This window comes from Perognathus longimembris, chromosome 1 (assembly GCF_023159225.1).
Source record: "Perognathus longimembris pacificus isolate PPM17 chromosome 1, ASM2315922v1, whole genome shotgun sequence".
Taxonomy (NCBI): domain Eukaryota; kingdom Metazoa; phylum Chordata; class Mammalia; order Rodentia; family Heteromyidae; genus Perognathus; species Perognathus longimembris.
Genome location: NC_063161.1, coordinates 135,772,057 through 135,791,721, shown reverse-complemented (window position 1 = coordinate 135,791,721; position 19,665 = coordinate 135,772,057). Strand labels below are relative to the sequence as shown.

The 19,665-nt window shown below is 39.1% G+C and overlaps 2 protein-coding genes and 1 long non-coding RNA gene across 3 annotated transcripts; 1 reads left to right on the top strand and 2 right to left on the bottom strand.

The window, feature by feature from the left end:
* Nucleotides 1–1,293: 1,293 nt before the first annotated feature.
* On the bottom strand, nucleotides 1,294–19,124 carry LOC125346067. The gene is made up of 3 exons (XR_007209859.1): nucleotides 19,112–19,124; nucleotides 18,123–18,128; nucleotides 1,294–2,231 (listed from the first exon to the last, which is right to left on the bottom strand). It is a non-coding gene; the product is annotated as an uncharacterized LOC125346067 (long non-coding RNA).
* Nucleotides 2,421–9,545, bottom strand: Znf189 (zinc finger protein 189). Its single transcript, XM_048338247.1, is given in 3 exon segments — nucleotides 2,421–4,191; nucleotides 9,498–9,515; nucleotides 9,518–9,545. Coding segments are annotated over 3 exon segments (1,758 nt in total). The 5' UTR covers nucleotides 9,531–9,545; the 3' UTR covers nucleotides 2,421–2,464.
* On the top strand, nucleotides 10,474–15,025 carry Mrpl50 (mitochondrial ribosomal protein L50). The gene is made up of 2 exons (XM_048338271.1): nucleotides 10,474–10,951; nucleotides 14,089–15,025. The coding sequence occupies exons 1-2, from the start codon at nucleotides 10,773–10,775 to the stop codon at nucleotides 14,474–14,476; spliced, it is 567 nt and encodes a 188-aa protein (XP_048194228.1). The 5' UTR covers nucleotides 10,474–10,772; the 3' UTR covers nucleotides 14,477–15,025.
* Nucleotides 19,125–19,665: the final 541 nt, after the last annotated feature.

Sequence of the window (19,665 nt, the reverse complement as noted above, 5' to 3'; positions counted from 1 at the left end):
CTACAAGTCGGTCAGAATTCTTTACAGTAACCTCCACTGGTACACACATCAGTTTTATTTTGAGCATCACTGGATGAAACATTTTCCTCTTCCTTTAGGTTCTTTCCCTCCCTAGCATCTTCTACACAATTCTATGATTTTCTTGGGAGAGAAGTGAACACATAACTAGCTTACAGTAAACATCACTCTTTTGGCTACTTTATTTATTATTTATTTATTTATTTATTTTGGCCAGTCCTGGGCCTTGGACTCAGGACCTGAGCACCATCCCTGGCTTCTTCCCGCTCAAGGCTAGCACTCTGCCACCTGAGCCACAGTGCCCCTTCTGGCCATTTTCCATATATGTGGTGCTGGGGAATCGAACCAAGAGCTTCATGTGTAGGAGGCAAGCACTCTTGCCACTAGGCCATATTTCCAGCCCCTTGGCTATGTTTTTAATAAGCAATGAATGAAACATATAATTAAGAGTTGTCTACTGCTATTGGAGTTTTCAGTTGTCATTCCAAATTCACACCCTTGGTTGCTAAAAAATTTGTTAAAATTATGTAATTCTAATATGAGTATGCCATACAACTATAGCCTCAAATTTGTGGTCAAGTATTTTTTTTAAAAAAAGCACCAGAGTTTCTCCTAAACAAGATAATTCCAGTGAAAGACAAATATATCAGTGTGTCTCAACTGAAAACACACTTTGCATTAAGTTTCTTTAAAATCTTGAGAACAGGTCTAGGGAATTCATTTATTACTTAAGACTGTGGTCTGGGAACCACTGGTAAATACAACTAGGGTAGGTAGACAATTTTATTGAATCAGGTGGTTTGTTATTTTTCACTGGCTGACAAGTTTTCTTTTGAAGCCTTAAATGTATTCCTGAGTAATTTTAACTAAGGGAGTGCACATAGACTGTTATGTATGTAATATACTTCCACACTTATATCCATGCATAAACATGGAAATTCAGAGACAAGTTTTAGAATTGCTGGAATATAGGAAAAAGATGTCATCTGATCAAAGCATTGGAAATTTATAAAGCTTAAAGGCCTAGAATTCTATACTCAGAAACTAAACTGGACTTTGTGTGTGTGTGTATGTGTGTGTGTGTGTGTGTGTGTGTGTGTGTGTTAGTACTGTCTTAAACTCAAGGTGTGAGTGATGTCCCTTAGTTTCTTTTTTTGCTCAAGGCTCAAGTTCTACCACTATAGCTATAGCTCTATTTCTGGCTTTTTTGGTGGCTAATTGGAGATAAGAGTCTCAGGGTCCTGCCTGGGATGGCTTTGAACTGTAATCCTCAGCCTCCTTTGTACCTAGGGTTGATTACAGATGTGATCCACCAGTCCCCAGGTAAACACACACACACACACACACACACACACACACACACACACACACACCTAGTTTCAGACCTAACAAATAAGAGCAATTACTGTCAAATTTTGTATCTAATTTAAACATCTCAGCAATGTTATTTGATAGGACTGATTTTAATATTAAAGTAACAAATATTAAGCAGAACAAAAACCAAAACATATTTTAATGATTAAAACACATGAAGTACTAGGTTTATAACAACTATTGAGGGAAGTCCTACAACCAGGATTTTAAAATAGCATGCAAAAATCTACCAAAAAATTTGAAGCAATACCAAAAATATCTCAGCTTTCTAGTATAAGCTTCATGTGTTCATATTTCTAATTCTTGGTATTCAAAATATGTACAATTTCACATGCTCCTGGTGTGAATGAGTAAGCTTATTCATAGAGTATTACGGACATTTTTCACAGATGGGAGGACACAAAAGAACAGTAATTTCCCCAGTTTTTTGGGAGGAGGAGGTTATGGGGGGAAAGGCACTCCCAACGATTCCTTGATAACATACTTGTAGGTTTCTTATCATATACTCTTAACATGTGAAATTAATGATGCACTCAGTTCATTGATCTGGGAACCACAAAGCATGGGGCATTAACCCACACGCCAAACAACTGACTTGAAGAACCAAAAGCTTTGTATACTGGTTTCAAAATATCTATGCTTTGCCTGACAATATACACATGCCTATGCGTAATCACTTGGATTTACCATGAATAGCCAAACATTCTAGTGGAACCGAGGAATCGTCATATGAGATGAGAGCTCTTTTAAACCATCATTCTTAGTTTTCTAACAGCTTACAAGATCCCCCACTCTGACTCAACTCTCTCCTTCAGGACACCCTCCCAAATGCTTGGCACCTGGGTTTAACTTGTCTGCTGAATGACTGGTTACAGGAAGAAAGATGCTTCATCTTTCCCCATGATTATGAAAGCAAAGAGCAACTGCAAGTCAATTGCCCACGAGTAGTTACTCAGAGGATCTTGCCTGAGGTCAAGGAAAATTTGCATTATTACTAAATCTGACCCACATTGAGCCACACTAAAAACTGCACTTTAGTTAGTCTCAAATTTAATCGAAACTATTTATTTCTCTACATTTGCTGCATCCATGCAGTATGTAATTTCTGATGCTGAATTAGAGAAATACGGCAAGTGAAGGCTTCACCACAAGCATCACATTCATGGGTTTCTTGAGTTTTCATCTCTGCATGTATCTTCTGATGGTTGACAAGGCTGCGCTGCTGACTGAAACTTTTGTCACACTTCTCACATTTATATGGTTTCTCCCCTGTATGTATTCTCTGATGTTGAATAAGACCTGAGTTCCGACTAAAGGCCTTCCCACATTCTTCACATTTATGGGGCTTATTACCTGTATGAACACCCTGATGTCGAATAAGATTACAAAGCTGACTGAAGCTTTTGCCACACTGTCTGCACAGATAGGGTCTCTCGCCAGTGTGGATTCTCTGATGTTCAATAAGAAAGGAGCTCCGACTGAAGCTTTTCCCACAAACAGTGCACAGGTAGGGTTTTTCACCAGTGTGGATTCTTTGATGTTGTACGAGATGAGCACTAACACTAAATGTCTTCCCACATTCATCACATTTGTAAGATTTTTCCTTAGGATAGACCTCCTGCTGTATAACAAGACTGCAATTTGGACCAAAACTTTCCTTAGTTTCACTGTATGGGTAAGTCTTCTCCCTAGTGTGAATTCTCTGATGTTGAATTAGCCCTGAGCTTCTACTAAAGGCTTTTCCACATTCCTCGCATTTATGAGGCTTGTCTCCTGTGTGAATTCGCTGATGACGAGTAAGGTTGCAAAGTTGACTGAAACTTTTCCCACATTCTTTACACTGATAAGGTCGTTCACCAGTATGGATCCTCTGATGCTCAATAAGAAAGGAGCTCCGACTGAAGCTTTTTCCACATTCGATACAAAGAAAAGGCTTCTCACCAGTGTGAATTTTTTGGTGTTGTATCAGGTATGTACTTAGCCTAAAGGCTTTCCCACATTCACCACACTTATGGGGTCTTTCCCCAGTATGAATTCTCTGATGCTCAACAAGCAATGAATTTCGACTAAAGCTTTTCTTACATTTGGTACAGTGATAAGGCTTTTCACCAGTGTGAGTTCTTTGATGCTCAATCAGGTGTGACTTCCAACTGAAGGCTTTCCCACAGTCACTACATTTGTGGGGTTTCTCACCAGTATGAATTCTTTGATGTTTAACAAGGCTCCTTCTCTGGCTGAAGCTCTGTTTACACTGATTACACTGATAGGGTCTCTCTCCAGTGTGGATTCTCTGATGTCTAATAAGGGTTGAGCTCACACTAAAGGTTTTCCCACAGTAATTACACTCATAGGGCCTTTCCCCAGTGTGAATTCTCTGATGTTCAATAACAAATGAACTTCGACTAAAACTTTTCCCGCATTCCTTGCACTGAAAAGGTTTCTCACCAGTATGGACCCTTTGATGTTGAATGAAATGGGCCTTGCGGACAAAACTCTTTCCACATTCTTCACATTTATGGCATTTCTCTTCTGAGTTTGGTCTCTTATGGATAATATTAGTGTTTTCTCTGAATATTTTCTGTTCCTGGGTCAAAGATTCCCGTGGTATTTCCCATAAGAAGATCCCTCTTTGTTTATCTAACCTACCTACAAGTTCAAAGGTTTCTTGGTCCATGGAATCTTGCTCAATTTCACTTTTTATTCTTGTAACTATTACACCTTGTGGTTCCACATCTTCCTCAATTTCTTCAATTTCTTGTTTCACAATTGGCTCTTCATCTTTATCTCTGTTCAAAACATCTGGAACATTTGTAAATAAAATATCTATCAGCCAAGTTCTTTAATGGAAATGACAAACTATTAGAAGAATAAGGTAACCAAGATAAATTAATTGACTGAATCTCACTAGGTAGTTTACTACTCAGAGTATCATTATGAGGATTCAACTAGTTCACCCATCAAAGAGTTCATGCTGGCTGGCCTTAAGCTCCTAGGCTCACCAAATCATCTTGCAGATGAGGAGCTGGCACTATAGGCATGTACCACTTTATCTGGCTTAATATCACCATTTGATATTTTTAGTTATCTGATTAAGAGAACAAGAAATTTTTTGAGAAGTGTATGAAAAGTGTTTAGGAGCCATAAAATAAGAGTAGGTGTAAGAAGAGTTAAGCAGATGGGTTGTGAAATCCACAGGAATTATGCTAGGTAACATGGGTGAATGAAAGAAAAATAAAGCAAAACACATAGTGGTGGGAATATCAAGGAAAAACAGTAATGAAGAAAAAACCCATCAGGTTCAGGAAAATTTAGGATGAGAAAGCATTTCTGGGATGTGAGCAGACCAAATAATTGACAGAAAGGAACCAATTACAGGATCTTGGAAGGATAAAAGACAAAGAACCAAGGGAAAAGAAGTCAGAATCTATTCGCTAACCATTTAAAGCATATAGACACTGTAATGAGCCAACATGCAAAGGTAAGATATGAAGTACCTTACCAACTACAACGAATGTTTAATAAACATTATATGACAATAAATTAAAAGTAGCTCCTAAATATAAAATGTCTCAAAAATATAAAGCCTTGAAGTGACATGGTGTCTTAAAGCTGATAATTGACAGGAATTACTAAGCAGTTACTTAGAACCTTGATTTATTCTTTGCCTATCCAATGTTCCTTCCCAAATTGCCTTTTGTGGACTGTTTCACATAATAAACAAAGGATAAAAGAACTTCCTTAACTTTTTGCCCCTATCTATAACATTATCTTCAACAGTACATGTAGATTTCACTCACATCCAACATTACTACATCTACCTCTTTCCAGATTCCATTTCCCTATGAGCAGTTGTTCAAATACTGTTTCCAACTTTTCTCAACCTACATTTTCCAGTTATACATTCCTATTATCATACAGATAATTATTATTATCTGTATTATTATTTTCAACCTGAAATCTTTTTCTTGATGAAAACCAAACTTTGAAAAGAAGTTTTTAGGTGATAGTCTATTTCCTCCTTATTATGTCCAATATTTTCTCAATTTATTTTGCATACTATTACAAAATCTGATTATACCACACAGGGACACATCTTATCAAATCAACAAATACAATGGGAAATTTTCAGTCCTTATTACCTTCAGCAGCATCTGACACTGTTGGATCATCCTCAATTTTTTGTTTTGTTTTGTTTACAGTGTTTTAATTTGCTCCCTATTTCTTTGACCTCCTGTAATTAGTTTCATTGTCTATTTCTGTTCCTTTGACAACTAGTTATGTAACTGTTACTCAGCTTTATGTCCATATACATCCTTTACATCCCAGTACCAGCTCCACTGCACTTACTGTTTGTTTTTGTCTCTCCATCTGGACTGTAAGTTCCTGGTGAGAAGGGAAAAGTCTTTATATAGTAGGTGTTGTTTGGAGGGAGGGGCTGTTTAATCAAAGAGCTATGACAAATTTGTCACTACTTGATGATACCATGAATGGCTACCTAAACTTTCTTAATCAAATGGAAATAAAATAGCAACAAGATAAAAATCTTGCCACCAAAATAAAAAGTAAATATTATAGGAAAATAAAATATGGTACTTACAGTATTAACAAAAACTGTAAGCACAGGAATGAACATAACAAGGAATGTACAGATCTAATCAGAAATGCTGGTGTATACCTGTAGATCCAGCCATTCAAGAGGTCTCTTATAACATTACTATTGTAAGCACATTTCTTACCAAACTATTCTATGAAGCTAACATTTCTATCAAAATCATATGAACCAGGTAAACAAACAACAAACAAGAATCTGTGAACCAGAAAATACAAGCAACTGGTTAAATACACCTTAAAAAGGAATACTAAAGAATGATGCCAGATATAAAATGCTACCCAAGTAATAAAGTAATGACACCGGACAAAAATAAATAGGTAAACGGAACAGGAAGATGAAGAAAATGAATGTAGGCTTTCATACAGAGCAGCACTGAAATGACCTATCTGTTAGACCTGGACTTTATTATGATGTGCTTGTTTCTGTGATCATACCTAATTTATCTACAGTAGGCAGTGGCTAAAATTGAATCTCTTCAGAGAGAACTAAAATACCTAGGTAAATCTGAACATGCCCAGAATTGAAATCTAGCCACAATATAGAAACTAAAATGACAGAAATATATGGTCATAAGAAGGAAAGAATATTCTGCTAAGGGGAAAAAAACAGCATAGAGTGCTATGAGTGGAATGTTGTATCTCTTCTGAAAATTCATGTAGATGCCCTGAGCCCCAATGTGTCAGTATCTGGAGATGAGACTTTTGGTAGGTAACTAGGTTTAGATAAGATCATGAGGGTAGGGTCCATATGATGGGAATCATCAATGCTTCGAAGCAAAATAAAGACAAGTATGCTCTTCTTGCTCTACTGCTGGTATGTGAGGACAAAGAAAGGAGGAAGCTATCTTCAAGTAAGGAAGAGGGCTCTCACCAGGAATCAAGTCTGACAGTATCTTGATCTTGGACTTCCCAGCCTCTAGAACTGTGAGATAAAAATGTGCTACTTAAACCACCTAGTCTACAGCAGTTTCTCAGAGCAGTCTAAAGCAGAATAAGCTGACTTCTTCAGATTGATTCAGTTTCTGCTTTTAGTCCTCTTTTGCTGTTCAGCTATAATTATGATCATATGTTCCATAAGACACACCGTTGGATTAAGTTAGGTTGAGTTAACTTTAAGCAATCTTTAAACAGTTCTTGTAATATGGTAGCTTAGAGTAGAGAGTAGGAAAGGAAACGGTAATGTGGAAGTAGATATACTGTGTGAGACAGAACAAGATTGGGTTAAGATGATGGAAAATTGTATTGGTAGAAAGTTGAAATAAAGAAGAGAGCCTACCTTGGTGCCCCTAGCTACTCAGGAGGCTGAGATCTGACGATTGCATTTCAAAGCTAGCCCAGGCAGGAAAGTCCTTGAGACATTCCTTATCTCTAAGAAAATACTCAGAAAAATCCAGAAGTTGCACTGTGGCTCAAGTGGTAGTGTTAGCCTCGAGCTTTTTGAAAAAAGCTCAGGACAGTGTTCATACTATGAGTTCAAGCCCCACAACTGACAAAAAAAAAAAATAGGTGTGTGTGGGGGAACAGAGCTTAAAAGCACAAGATCATAGATGAGCTCACTGCCATGCCTTTGTCCACATCATATTCACATATACTCCAGCAGGAGGGCTGGAACTGGTCTGGTTCCATCAACCAGGATACTATATGTATGGACAGGCCAGCAGTAACTCACAGAAACCATGGGCATATTGTAATTAAAAAAATCATCAACTGATATGGCTGAAGATTAAGGTGTTGTAAAAAAAATAACAGGAGAGACATAAAAGCCATGACAAAGCTATATTGTATTTTGCCCCAGTAGAAGAAATTAACATTTTTGTCCTCTTGTCTTGTTGTTTTGGTCGATTATAGGGCTTGAACTCTGGGACTGGGCACTATCCTTGAGCTCATTTTTGCTCAAGGCTAGCACCCTACCACCTGAGCCACAGCACCACTTCCCAGTTTTCTAGTGGTTAACTGGAGATAAGAGTCTCACAGACTATCCTGCCTGAGCTGGCTTTGAACTTCGGTCCTCAGATATCAGTCACCTGAGTAGCAAGCATTACAGGTGAGCCACTGGTGCTAAAATTTTTGTGCTTTATAGCTATAAGAAGCCCAAATTCCAGGCAATTAATTAATACTTTGGTAACCGAATATGTGAAGACAAAGGGAGACTGGTAGCCAGAGGCTGGTTTAAGGCTAATAATCTAGGTAAGAGATATTGAATTTGAAATTTAACACAGAACATGAAAAGAGTAATCAATATTTATATTGTTCTTAGGACATACTAGTCAATGTCCTAAGTGCTATACATATATTAATTTAATTAATGCTGATAATAACCCTAAGAGGTGCTATCTATCTATCTATCGATCGATCGATCAATCTATCTGTGATATTGAGGCACAGAAGAGTGAAGTAATGGGCTCATAGTCATAAGGCTACTAAGGGGTAGATTTTATAAGGACAGGATTTGAATTCTGCAGAATAGCATGGCAGATAGCAGATGGCAATATGCTATGCTGGTAATTTAGATGGGAGGTCAAGTGAGAAAAGGATTGACACCCTGGTGCAAAACCAGACACATCAAGGGGTAAGAAGCACATAGTGAAGGAATAGGTTTTAGTGTAAGGGTATAGGAGAAATAGATTGTTAGACTGTAGTAAGCAAACCAGGGGCAGAAAACACAGGGTCAGTCAATAAATAAGTGGTCAGAAAATGACCACTTCAGATTTGCCTGTTATGAAAAAAATGAGGACCTTATTAACTCGGAGTAGTTAAATCCATGTGGAAAGCAGGTTCCTTGACATTCATATGATCCAGATCCACTGAGGCTCAAGAATTGACTGGGTCAGTGATGTTGAGGGTTAAGTAGAAAAGATTTTGAAATGTGATAAAGTTATATGTGAAGGACCAAAGACAAAGTTTATGGCAGATGATGGTGAAAAGAAATTCAGTGGGTTGAGCAAAACTGCTGGGGCTTCAAAGGAGAGGTTTTGTTTGAAGGTGGAAAACTAATGCTTTGGGAACAGCACAGAAGAACTGGTAGAACAATGACTTCGCCCTTCCAGCTTTGAGACAAAAGATGGGGAAGGAGGAGGATGTGAGAGAATAAGCAGCCCCTACTTGAAGGACTGCCAAAGAAGTGATGTCCTTGGAAAAGTGCCAAGCTTTAGTTAAGGGCAGGAAGGGTAAGGAACACTGTGTGAAGAGGAACAGGGGCTCCAGAAGGCAGAGTGAAAAGGGGTGGGAGGAAAACAGTAGGAGGATGTGCCAGGAGGGAAAGTACAGAGCAACATGGGAATGAGATTATGAATACAGGAAGCCAGAAAAGCATACATCTTGGTCACTGCAAGGAAGCTAGAAACAAGAGAGTCATGGAAACAATTTATGGCTGAAGGATTTGAATCAGAGCTCTGAAACAAAGCAGATTGGATAATAGCCCTGGTCTAAGCATTCTGGGTCTGAGCTCTAATAACTTCTCAGATATTTTACTTAGGGAAATAGCACATCCTTACCCAATGAGACCAGGTTTCATAATTCTCCATCATGACATCTTTATACAGGCTTCTCTGAGATGGGTCCAGATACACCCACTCCTCCTGGGTAAAAAAACACAGCCACATCCTCAAATGTCAGCATCCCCTGAAACAGTACGGTTTCTGCAGTCAGTTCCTACTGTCTCAAGGGTACTTTCACTACTATGGCCAGGAGGCTAGAAGAAATGTGTGAACCAAGAAGGCCAAAAGGTGCCCAATACTGGGAACTGACAAGAGGGCTAAGTGGGTTAGAACCCTGTCCTCTGAAGTAAAAAGCCTAAGGATAAAGTCTTGGGGGTTTAATACTTATACCCTAACATTTACATTTTAGTAAACTGCCCCCAAGGCCTCTAAGTTTCCCTTATCTCACTCCCCTGCTCCCGGACTGTATTCTCACTGGAGTACAAGCCGCTTCAAATCCATCAGGTTCTCTAAGCACCTACCTTTTGGGTTCAGGCATCATCGACAGGCACAGAAGACAATAGGAGGTCCAGAAAAAAACAAAACAAACCAAGGCTCACCTGGAGAAGCTCACAAATGAGAGCTAGCTTGGAGCGATGCTAATTTTCTCCAGACGATATATCGAGACGCTCTGGAATGTACAGGAGCGCTGGTGGGCGATCTGCAAATAGACCGTACCCCAGAGCACCCGGAGAGAGGGAGGCGGGGACCCGGAGGCGCACTCGCTATCAGGAGATGTGGAGCAGCAAAGGGGGAGGACTCGGCCTAGCCGTCCCAGGCTAAGTGGCGAGATAACGGGGCTTCCCTAGACTTACCTTTGGCTCCAGCGGGGGGTTCGGGGAGGACATCTCCCGGCCAGCGTAGAGGGGCGTCCGCACGGAAAGGACACTCTGGTGGGGCCTTGCAGGCTGCAGGAAATTAGGCCCAACCAGGACGAGGTTCCTCGACGGTGGCCAGCCAGGTCGTACCTCAGTCCCCGGAGCGGTCACGTTCCCAGCTGCATCTCGGACGCGCTTCTCCTCCGCCCTCGAGGCCCTCCCCTTACTGGGTTGGGCCGTCTTCAGGCCTCCTTAGAGCCTCCTCCCAGTTGCCAGTTTCAGCGCCTCACCCTCCTCCTCACAGACAAGCAGCGCCGTGACCGAAGTCCGCCCCCGGACCAGAAGGCGTCACCCAGAAACCTTCCCCGGACGCCCTCCAACTACAACTCCCATCATGCCCTGAGGGTACGAGGTGGCCAAGCCTCCGAAATGGCCGCAGAGACTACACTTCCCAGCGTGCAAAGGGTGGAGGACGATGGCCTCTGCTACTAAACTTGCACCCGATTGGCTGAGAGACAGATCGCGCTTGAGGGGGAGGTCAAGGTTTAGGCTGTCATTGAAGATGGCGGCGTTTTGTGTCTCCGGCATTGCTGGGAGAGACTTGACGCGGATATTCTTGGGAGCCACACGCAGAGAATTTTGGTCTCTATCCAGGTAAAGCTTGAGGATTTTTCTCCCCTGTGGCTTACGTTCATTAAGAGTAAAGAGAGGAAGGAGAAAAGTGAGGGACGAGATCTGAGGGCCGTGCCGTGCCCTGTAAGATTGGGTCGCGGGTCCCTAGGCTGATGGAGGTCAAGTGGATTGGGGTTCCAAGATCAGAAGCTTCAGCGGGGGTCTCTGGTAGTGGCTGACCACAGTCACCTCCCCTCCGTCCCGAAACAGGGTTCCCTTTTTCCTTCCATCTCAGGTATCGGTTTATGAAGCGGACAGCGTTGGCCGCGTGTGCGCGTGCGCCAGCCCAGACCTCTGGTTTGGAACGGGCAGCTGCCCAAACGGGCGCGGTGAACGCGCTGGGCCTACTGCGCTTTCCGTCCAGGCTGGCCCTGCCGGAGTCTTTTCTCGGGTGGGCTGCGCCAGGCCGCGCAGCTCCCCAGGTTGTGTGTTGATATCGTTTCCACAAAGCCTTTCCTGCAAGGGCTTCTTTCTTCTTTAAAAAAAAATCTTATGATTAAGTAGTTGGTGCCAAGAGGTTACAATTCATAAGTCAGGTTAGGAGTACGATGCGTGTGGAACATTGTCACCCCTTCCATTCATTATTCTTCACCCTCCCCCATCCCCGCATGCTTACCCTCACGTTACATAGTTCAGTTTTTACATATCGTACATTGAATGTGACTTTAGTTGCTCCCCCTTCCTACCTCCATTAGTGTGGGAGGGTATTTTTCCTAAACGTCAGGGTGCAGCCGGGGAATGAAAGCCCTTTCTCTTCTGGGTGAGGAAACTGAGGCTTGCCACAGAAAAGTATTTTCCCAAAATTAGAAAGGACAGAGTTTGGTCCTAATTTATTATCTACTATTTTTTCCCCACTGCATTGCATGGTGTCAGTCGAAAGTAAAGGCATTTGACCTACCTAATTTTTAAGGGTATCTAAACATATGATGGAATCTCATAATTAGTTTTAGCAGTCCAGAAGGATTTTTGTCATCAGCTCATGTATTAGCCTCCTCTCTCTCTTCTCGTTTGGTCAGTGTTTGTTACTTATTACCTTTTAAGTCTACACACTTATGTTTGTTATTGTTTTCCAAGTCTACAAGTTTATTTTGTTCACTATTTCCAACATTTAGTGTTGACTCTATGCCAGGCTGTAGTTTAGGTGAAGGATAGAGTGGCTAATTAGACCAAATCTTAGACCTCCTATGTGCTAGTAGAGGGAGGAAAATGACCAAATACAGAGTACAAATTTTAAGTAGTAAATTATGTGGAAAATTAGAGCATTTAAAAAGATAACTAAGCCAGGTGTGATGGTTCACACATGTAATCTCAGCACCCTGGAGACCAAGGCAAAAAGGCAAAAGAGACCCTGTCTCAAAAATGGGAATGTGGGTGTGTGTTCCTTATAGTACCTTATATTTCTGAGGCATCTATTATATTTCCTTTTACAGTTTTGATTTTATTTAAGTTAAACAGGGGTTATCAGCTGTCGTGTTTTCAAACAACTCAGTTTTTTTTGGCTTTGCTTTTTTCTATTTTTTAATACTCTGTTGGATTTATATCAATTATAATTTTGGCAATATTGTCGTTTGAATGCAGACCCTTTTACTTGCCAAACTGGTGTTATGCAATCTGAGCCTTTTGCTTTTAGCTTTTTCTGGTCGTTTCCTAGTTTTTCCTTTGGGCCAGCTTTGTACTGATTTTTTTTTTAATGCTTCCCACATAAACAGAAATCATTTAAGTAGGAAAGGAAGAATTATTATTGTTATTATTAACAGTGGTATTCTTGACCAGACATCATTTCATTTCTTGTTTCCCAGATCTCTATAGAGATGATTAATTCCTGTCAGATGCCAAAGCCATAGGAAACAGGACTCCCTAGGTAGTTCACAGACATTATATTAAGCATTTAAATGATATGACAGGCAGATCCCTTTTCACTGCCCTCAAATCAGTAAAACAAGTCTCTATCAGGAACTTATATAACCATGGCTCAATCACCATTGTCTCAATTTGAGACAGTGTTGCTCACTTAGGATCATTGGCAGTGTCTTTTGGTTTTCATTATTGTGTGTGTGTATATGTGTGTGTATACACGTGCGCATAAGAGTACTACTAGCATCTAATAGAGGCCAGAGATGCTAGCAAACAGCTTACAGCAAATGGGATGGCCCCCTACAACAAGAATTGTTTAGTCCAAAGTGTAAAACTATTTAACTCAAAGAAATCCTAATCTTGTAAGAGAAGGAGAATGTAAATAAAAAATAGAACTTGTGATATCTTTGAAATGTATTCTTTGAGCAATATAAAGTGATACAAAGAGAAGATCTAAGAAATTTATATTTGATTGAGGGAATCACTTTGGTTTTTCTTGGAAGATAATGTGATAGACTTGAAGGATAAATAAGGTACCTGTCTGTAGGTGATGATACAATACTGGCATCCAAAAAAGGATGGAACTTGAGCTAACAAATGGTATCAGGAAACAAAATAGAGATTTTTTTTTGGGGGGGGGGGGACTATAGATTAGTTTGAATGGGCCTATAGGGCATCTAGGAAATTAGTGTGAGGTAATTATAGAAAGTCATACTGAAGTTAAGTATTAGAGAACTAGGGATCTAGAGAAAATGACTTACATTGATTCTTAGGGTTTTGATTTTGGTTTGGTTTTGGTTTTGGGTTTTGCTAGTCCTGAGGCTTGAACTCTAGGCCTAGACACTGTCCCTGGGTTTCTCTTGCTCAAGGCTAGCACAGCTACCACTTGAGCCATAGCACCATTGCTAGCTTTTTCTGAATAGTTTATTGGAAATAAAAGTCTCCTGTCCAGACTGGCTTTGAACTGTGGATCCTCAAATCTCAGCCTCCTGAGTTGCTAGATTTACAAGCCTGAGCCACTGCACTGGACTGGAATATAAAGTGTGCACTTATCTCTTGTTTTCTGTTTGTACTAACTCATTCAATCATAAGCCTCCCAAGAAAAAGAATTAATCTCTTATGCTTCTCTGTTCTCCACAGTGCCCAGAAACTAGTAAATGTACAAATTATTTACTGATTTTGATTGATGGGCAAAATTCAGTCAACTGTTAACTTCACTAATAAAGTGAACCAGAGATTGATGTGCTTGCTTTTGGACATTGTAGAAAAGAGAAAGAACCAGTGGTGGCTGCGCCCGTAGAAGAGATAAGAAAAGAACCTGTTCTGGTGTGTCCACCTTTACGAAGCCGAGCATACACACCACCCGAAGATCTCCAGAGTCGTGTGGAATCTCGTCTTAAAGAAGTTTTGGGTTCATCTGTTCCTAGTGATTGGCAGGACATCTCCGTTGAAGATGGTCATGTGAAGTTCAGTCTGCTGGCACACTTAGCTGATGACTTGGGCCATGCAGTACCCAACTCCAGGCTTCACCAGATGTGCAGAGTCAGAGATATTGTTGATTTCTATAAAGTCCCTGTTAAAGATATCTCTAAGTTTGATGAACTTACTGCCAGCAATTTGCCTCCTAATTTGAAAATCACCTGGGGTTATTGAGTAATTCAGAAAATGGACTCACTGAATATCATTTTGTCCTGAGAAAGTTGAATGCTTATTGGACCTTTTGATACTTTTCCTTTTATAAAACAACTTTCTGTAGAAGAGTAATATTTTTGTCTTGCTTTCTCTTTTCTCATCATGAATCAACAAACAAATAGCAGGCTTTTTTCATGTTTTTCACATTTGCTGAAGCTGTTTTTTGAATACAGTAAAGTCATTAATAATTTATGGAAAATTTTCATAAGAGGACATTGTTACTTGGGTTTACGATAGGAGGCCATTCCAAATTCAGATGTTGCTTTTACCCTTTCTAGGTATAAACTTAATAGTTACATGAAAATGCCCTCATATTAGGGCCCTTAGATCTAAGATGAAATTATTATACATTACAATACATATACAAATGAGGTATTAGATTATTTTAAAAAGTCAAAGTATGCAGTATATTTTAGAAAGTTGTTTTGTCACTTTACTGTTTGAATAGATGAAAAATGTACTGTGCACTCATGATTAATCACTTAGAATTAAAGTAAATTTCTTAAAGTATGTCATATCTTTATTTTAAGTGAAATTTGTAAAGTATTATAATTTGTAAAAAGTAAGAATATATGGCAACTGTTTAGTGTCCTTGTAAGCAACATGCAAGATTCTGTATTTAATTGCATATTCTCATGATGCTTCTTTTCAAACATTTTTTGCTGGAAGTTTCAGGGAAAAAATGGCCTTAGATTACTTAGAATTATTAGGTAGAGTGACAGATCTGTCTACTTTGATGTGCTTCCTTTGTGGAAATTATTTGGGTATGTTGCCAGATGGTACAGAGTGACAAAGTTGGTGATTAAACCAAAAACGGTTTTTTTCTTCAGACTTTAGAAATGACTAGAGAGTAATAAGACAGGAAGATGTTTGTTACATTGTTTATCTACTGACAGTTCTCAAGGAAAATTGACTAGAGCAAAGAAAATTGCGTTTCTTTTTTGTCCCTGGGTAATTTCTTTGGAAAGGGCAAATTCCAACATTTTGGGGAAAAATTAGTAACAGTACACTCATGCCTTATAAAATGTCATGGGCAATCACTTCATTCAAAAACATCAGAAATCTTTATGTAAATCCCTGGAGCTTAGACATTATAGCTGATATAATTATCTCTCTTCTATTTGGAGCAGGATTCAGCATGGAATATTTGAATTTTCTCTACAAGATTAAATTGCCTTGTTTCCCATGCAAAGGCAAAATAGGAATAAGTGAAGTGATTGGTGTGAAAACTGGTTATAACTGGAGACATGAGGGCAAAAAACAGGCTTTGTAGATAGCAAAAGCCAGATTTCAAAGCACATAGCTAAATCCAGCACTTGAGAGGTTGAAGGGGACGATTTACAGTTCCAGTCCAACTTGGGCTTGTCTTTAAAAACACAAAACAAAACAACAAAATTCATCTTATTGCTAATAGAGAAAGTTCTCCTTTGTAGCCTAGGACATTGTTTTCCAAAATTTAAACATGTATGAGTCATTTGGGGATACTGATTGAGTAGGTCTGGAATAGATTATGTATGTCAGAAAGGCCTAAATAATATGCTGCTTATATTTTGAGTAACATGGCCCTAAATGTTCGTGTTGAAATAAGAGAAAAGTACCCTTTTCTGAAACAACAGTTAAAATAAATGATGTCCATCCAGAACTATAAAGGACATTCTTGGCTTACAGACCAGTACAATGGTTATTTCATTAATGACCCTTAGTTTTCCTGTAAAGAATAAAAGTAGGCTTGCTAATTTGTTTACTGAAGCAACCACATATATGTCTTAGGTTTGTATATTTTAATTATACAATGATTATGTGAAGGGGGTATCAGTTACCAATTGTACTTAATTGAATTTTTAAATTCAATGTCTACAAAAGCCAAAATTGGTCAAAAGTCATGGCCAATAGAAACAGTCTTATACAGACGATATGTTTCAAGTAGTATAAGAAAGACATCAGTTTTTGTGATTAAACACAGCACATTCTTGGGGCTGGGAATGTGGCTTAGTAGTAGAGTGCTTGCCTAGCATGCATGAAGCCCTGGGTTCGATTCCTTAGTACCACATAAACAGAAAAGACTGAAAGTGGTGCTGTGGCTCAAGCAGTAGAGTGAGCAAAAGGAGCCAGGGACAATGTTCAGGCCCTGAGTCCAAGCCCCAGGACTGGCAGAAACAACAACAAAACAATAATAACCAAACCCCAGCACATTCTTTTTACAAAACCAATAAATACAAAACAGAAAGATTCATCACCATCTCATTCCTTAGATTCCACTTGACATTCTTGTGTATTTTCAAATGGAAATACTTTTTTTCCCTATCTGAACAACTACTGTAGCATCATGTCCCCCAACAATTCCTTCACATGAGCACTTAGAATTTTTTTTGACTAGTAGCATATTGTTCTATAATTGGACATTATGCAGCTTTCCAACTAATAGTATATTATTGGATATTTAAATTATCCCTGGTCATTTGCTTTTATGTTTTTAATCTACTTTTCAAATTCTTTAATGCCTTAAAACTCCTTTCTAGTCAGAAGTTATATAAATTTATTGACTGTAAAGATTAAATCTGCAACTTGATCCTACCTCTTCAACTCCCAATTCCATTAGGAAGTATTCTATGAATTCTAAAACAAAATGGTAGGTACCTCAAAAATTCATGAACTCAGTCATCGCGACTACCTTTGGGGGGCAGGGGTGGGGGTGGGGCGGGGTGGGGAAAGAGCAGCCCTGGGGCTTGAACTCAAGGCCTGAGTGCTGTCCCTGAGCTTTTTTACATAAGTCTAGTTCTCTACCACTTGAATCATAGCTGCACTTCCAACTTTTCAGTGGTTAATGAGAGATAATGTCATGGACTTTCCTGCCCAGGCTGGCTTTGAGCTGTGATTCTCAAATATCAGCCTTCTGAATAGCAGGGATATAGATAGAGCCACTTGCACAGTGCATGTGGCACTTGCTTAACGCATTGCAACTACTTTTATATCCTTTCATGTTTTCACTAGGTTACTTCACAGTAGAAAGGTATGGTTTTATTTGAAAGTTTTCTGAATTGAAAAGTAGCCTGTGAGATTAGCTTCTGACCTGACAGAATTCTAATGTGTAATTGTTGATGCACAGTGCATCTTCTTGTCATCATGAAATATCAATCCTAAGATGTGTAACAGTAATCATATACTGCCCATATTAAAATGTTAACAGTCTTGGTAATGACCTTAATAGCAATTCGTTGCAATTTGTATCGTAAATGTTCCCAAAGGCTATGTGTTAAAGGCTTGGTCAACAACATTTGGCACTATTGGGAAGTGGTAGGATGTTTGGGTCTAATGCAAGGAAGTCAAGTTATTAGGGACTTAGCCTTCACACACTGGGACTCCAGCCTCTTATTTGGCTGCCATGTAATGAGCGGCTTTGTTCTACTATGTGCTCCCTACGTTCTGCTTTGCTACAGAACCCGGTTTCCATTGTTTTAATGCAGCTGACCATGGGCTGAAGCCTGAAATCATACACAAATAAATCTCAGGGATTGAAAAAAAATGCTTTATTGTAAAGGTGATGTACATAGGGGTTACAGTTACATGAATCAGGTAATGAGTACATTTCCTTTTGAACAGTGTCAACCCCTCCCTCATTCTCTCCCAGTTTTCTCCTCCCAACTTTCCTTCTCCCCAAAGTTGTATTTCCAATGTAGTGACTAGTGGGCTTCACGGCTGATTTGCTTTACTCTTTGTCCCACCATTTCTGTGCTTCCCCTTCCCAAATTAGATAAACATATAAAATACAAAGGACACAGAAATCAAAAACAGCGACAGACGTGAATAAATCACAGCAAAAGCAAAGAAGAATAGAAAGGGAAAAAAAAAACACCATAAACAGTATAATAAAAAACCTCTTCTATTTCTTGGGGTTCATTTCAGTAAGCATCATTTATGTGATCTTATGCACATAGCTATTGAGCTCTTGCAACCCTCTCCTAAGAATATCCTTTGTTCTCACTGTGTGAATGTTTAGGTTGCTGTTTAATTAATTATGTCCAGGTGTAATTATTTGTATTTTACTATCCATTTGGTTTACTTGTAGATTTATAGCCACATTTTAGTTATTACAAATGAAAGAAACCATGCAGCCTATGTTTCTTTGGGTCTGGCTTACTTCTCTTAGTATAATTTTGACCAAATCTTTCCGTTTCCTTACGAATGGGGCAATATCATTCTTTCCGATGGAAAAATAGAATTCTGTTGTGTATATATACCACATTTTATCTAGGGGATTTGTCCCAGCAACACAGAAACAATTTCATCTCCAATCTAGTAGTTCCGGTTCATTTAATTATTCTCTAGTTGTAAATTATTAGTTAGCTTTACTACTCTATTTTCTTTCATCTGAAGCCATTCTTCAGTATTATTTTTTTCAATTAATTTACTCAGTAACCTAAATTGTGATCAAAATTGGTGTAAATGTGTTCAGAATAGTCCTTTTTTTTCTTTTAGTGTCTATTGCAGCTGTCTTGATAAGCTCTCTGATTCTGAGTACATTTTTGTTTTCTATCTTGTTTTAATTAGGTCAGGCTAGCAGGTAGTATTTGCTTATTTCATTGATCTTTCCAACACTGCAACTTCTCTGACATTTTTCCTAATATTTATTTTCTGTTTCAGTAGTAGATGCTTTTATTTTCTGCTTACTAGTTCTTTTTTCAGGTTTGAACTTTTTAAGTGCTACCCATTCCTTCAGACGAAGCCCCAAGTGACTTTTTGTTGTTGGTTTTATTCATTTTTTTAATGGAGAGAGTTCTTTCATTTTCTTATTAGTTCACTACCTGCAAATTAGATGAGAAAAGAGTGGGAATTGCTAGATTTAAGTATCTTCAAATTCTGAGAGAAGAATCAAGCCCTAGAAAAAGTAGTTGTTTTTCATTACTGTGACCACATTTATAGTTCCCAGTTGCTGAGGCCTCTACAAAGTGTAAAAACCATTGCAAATCATAGCCCTTTCCTGTGTTGCCTTGACTTATTTATTTGTAGGTCAGAGGTGCCCAAATAGTGCCAGCAGGAATCTACAAATAAACACATTGGATGGTAAAAGATAGAAAACGTATCAGCACATGTATTACACAGGGGCCATATACAAGTCTCTAGACATTCACACAGAGATTCATAACAGAGGA

Excerpts from the sequence above, each read along its gene's own strand:
- Mrpl50 (XM_048338271.1), top strand. The coding sequence starts at position 10,773 with ATGGCCTCTGCTACTAAACTTGCACCCGATTGGCTGAGAGACAGATCG. Across the intron at positions 10,952-14,088 it reads GAATTTTGGTCTCTATCCAG|AAAAGAGAAAGAACCAGTGG; the intron begins GTAAAGCTTGAG and ends TGGACATTGTAG.